The sequence below is a fragment of the Lycium ferocissimum genome, chromosome 8 (assembly GCF_029784015.1).
Source record: "Lycium ferocissimum isolate CSIRO_LF1 chromosome 8, AGI_CSIRO_Lferr_CH_V1, whole genome shotgun sequence".
Classification (NCBI taxonomy): domain Eukaryota; kingdom Viridiplantae; phylum Streptophyta; class Magnoliopsida; order Solanales; family Solanaceae; genus Lycium; species Lycium ferocissimum.
Genome location: NC_081349.1, coordinates 62,549,157 through 62,552,698, shown reverse-complemented (window position 1 = coordinate 62,552,698; position 3,542 = coordinate 62,549,157). Strand labels below are relative to the sequence as shown.

General features: G+C 37.4%; 1 protein-coding gene across 1 annotated transcript; it reads left to right on the top strand.

Moving 5' to 3' along the window:
• Positions 1-589: 589 nt before the first annotated feature.
• Positions 590-1,012, top strand: LOC132066529 (DEK domain-containing chromatin-associated protein 4-like). The gene has a single exon (XM_059459832.1). The coding sequence runs from the start codon at positions 590-592 to the stop codon at positions 1,010-1,012; it is 423 nt and encodes a 140-aa protein (XP_059315815.1).
• Positions 1,013-3,542: the final 2,530 nt, after the last annotated feature.

Here is a 3,542-nt window from a genome sequence, read left to right as displayed (position 1 = left end):
GAGTAGTGAATTTATTGTTAAAACTCAACTAAAACAGCTTGGTTGTACATGTTATCACATATAATATCTTGTTATGTGGCTTTATCACCCAAAAAAGTGATTATTATTGTCTAAATCTTCTATTTCATTCCATTTCCTATGTTTCACTTAATGAACCATCAGATGAAATAACTTGACGGATCAATTAAGTTGTGAATTTTAATAAAACTAAAATAAGCGAGAAATAAAAAAATAAAAAAAAGGTTTTATTCCCACTGCTACATTAAAATACTAAAGTGTTTGATTTCAAAACATTCACACTCCCCTCCCATTTTGGAACCCGACTTTCTCTCTTCCTTCTCCTCTGGTTTCTCTACCCGCTAAAACACCAAAATCTACTATGGCGAGACCAAAGGTAAAAAACATTGTACTAGGACATGTGACGAGGAGCGATATAAAACGGTGTTGCGGCAGCACAGAACCAGCACCAGTAGAAAACCCTCCAAAACTGACAACAGTAGAAAACCCTCAAGAACCGGCACCAGTAGCAAACCCTCCACAACCACCAGTAAAACGTCACAGAACGTGATCTTCAACAGAAAGCGGGGACATGAATGTCGTCGGTAACTCTTTAGAAAACTTAGAAAAAGTCAATCAAGAGTCGGAGAACCCTGATATTGGACAGAAATTGAGTAAAGGTGGTAATAATGATGATGAAAAGGTGAAAAGGAAGAGGAAATTTAAGGAACAACAAACGGTGCAAAACCATCCAAGAACCAGATCTAGAAAAGAAGTCGAAGTTAACACTATTGAAAGTGTAAAGAATGTAGTTGCTGATGACGAGGCTGAGATTGAAAAGGAAGATCAAAAATTCGATGACATGGATGAGAGTGACAATGAAAGAGAGGAATCTGATGGAGGCACCGATCACAAGGATGATGGTGGAAAGGAAGGAGATGAAGTGGATGTAGGTGAACAGGACAAGGCTGATAGTGAGAAAGTTGAACCTCGGATTATCTCTTTTATTGGTTAAAAATGGGTGGGGCCCACACACCGTATTTTTTTTTTTTTTTTTTTTGGAACCTCTGTAAAGTCATATGAATCACATATGTAAAGTTGAACACAACTCATGAAGTACCCTTGGGCCAAATCAAAGTGGAAGCCCTCCAAACGAATATTTTTAAGAAAACGTTTTCGGGTGACCTGACTTTGAGGGGCAAAAACGGTATTATAAGTTTGGAATTTGGGAAAATACCAAGAAATAGAAGTTGTAGATAATTGAATTAGCTTTCCATCCATAGGTCGTGGGTTCCCAGGTGATGTCGGTACAAGGAGATACGAACGTTTTAAGGTCGAAAGGTCGGTGGGCTAGGCCCAACTCGGGATCAACCGAGTTGGCCCAAAAAAATAAAATGAAAATTTAGGCCCAATGTTTAAGGGGTGGCCGGCCAAGTGAGGCCCAACCCATGGTTTTAATGAATATTTCCATGTGCTAATTAATTATAAATGGTCATTATCTAATAGAATTTTCAAGAAACAAAGAAAGAAGAGAAAGAAGAAAAACCAAGAACACCCAAAGGGACCATTTCGGGTTTGGCCATAGGAAATTCACCCCTCAAAATCTTGCCTCTAAAATTATTTTCTTGTTGAATTCCTACTAATTCAAGGTCCCTCTACAACGTGGCGTAGTTATTTCGGAAGATAGACCGCCGGTTTCGTCGTTTTAACAACTTGGGCAAGTAAAGAAGATTGGAGGAAAATGTAAGGATTCATTCCCTTTTATATGTTATAAAGCCTTTGTTTATGTTGTAGTATGTAGAAATGAGTAGAAAGTATGGAAATATGGAAGTTTGTAAAGTGGGTGTGAAGATAGGAGTGTGGCCGTGTGTGTATATATGTTGTATATTCACAATGAGTTGTATTCTAGTTGTGAGTAGGGTGGAATTAATATTGGAAATGAAAGTTGAATGAATTTGGTGAAAGTTGGAAAATCTCCATGTTAGCCGTGGGAACATGTATGATGAAATGGAAATGGATTAATGTTGTTTAATATGTTAATTGCGTTGTTGTGATCCTTGCATTGTAAATGTAGGAAAAATGATGTAAGTTGCATTGAAATGGAATGTGGGAACTTATGTCGTTTTCTTATGATTTTATGACATTATGGAATTAAGTTGTTAAGGTGCAAATTATGATGATCGTTGATGAACTTAGAAGATGGAAATGTGTTATGAATGTGTATGTTAAAGATTAGAAGAATTGGATAAACTATGGCTTTGGTGGAAGGTGTGTATATTTTGTATATCTTGTGTATATAGTGTAGAAATGATATGAAATGTTTCCGAATGGCATTGTAATGATTTTGATTAGTAATGAATGTGAGTATGATGGTGTTGATTTGAAAATTTGAAGTCGGGATGGAAGTTATTGCATTATGTTAAGAGAAGACTAGTTGTGTATTGTATTGTGTTGTGTTGTGGTTGTTGATGTTCTTGGTGTTGTTGTTGGGTTGTTGTTGATCATTTTGAGCCGAGTTGAATCTCGGGGATGCTATATGTATAGGGGAGATGTTGCCCAAATTTTTATAGAACAATATTGGTTAAGCTTGGAAATTGTAAGTCTCATGAATAGTAAGCTGGTCAATGTGACCATTTGCGATTTTTGGCGAAACGGGAAGTGAATTTGGAAAGGCGTAAGGAGCATAAAAGGTATGTAAAGCTCTACCTATTCTTCTCTTGGCATGTCTTAGATGTAATAGGATTGGATTTGGACCTCGGGGACCACTCTATTCTTCGGAATCTACGTCTAAAAACGCCCCTTTTCATTCGGTAGAATTGAATTGAATATGTTACGAATAGTTAGAAAAATTGCCTAAACGTTTAGAACTTGTACAAATAAGACCCGACTACCCTAAAACCCTCACCGGTGACATCATGAAATGTAACGTACGTAAAATTGTGTACGCCACCTCATTCGGCCCGAGGTGGGCCCACTTCCCCGGATTTTTCGATTTGTTCCGTTTGGCTTATTTTGGAATAAAGTTCAAAGGAAAACTCTTGGCTACTCTCCTAACTATTATATGACATTCGTTTGAATTATTTTGATAAGCCCCATAATGTATTTTGAAACATGAACATGATTACAAAAAGCTTATTTTGACATATGCTATTGTGATATCCGAAATGCATACACTATGGTTACTACCCGCTTCTGTCATATGGTTTGTCATCTGAATTATGATACTGAGTCTCTGTAAATGTGCTATATTTTATTTTGCATATGGTTTTCTCACTACTCCGCTCGTGCGAGCTGTTATGACATCTTTCACTGCGTCCCGGGCCAGGGCATGTATTCGTGCAATTCCACTGCATTGTTCACCGCGTCCCTCACTAGAGGGCGGGGCATGTATATATATATATATATATATATATATATATATATATATATATATATATATATATATATATATATGATGATGATGTGATGACGGGGAGGTGGCCGGATGGCATATGATGATTCCTTTCACCGCGTCCCTCACTAGAGGGCGGGGCACGTTATATGCA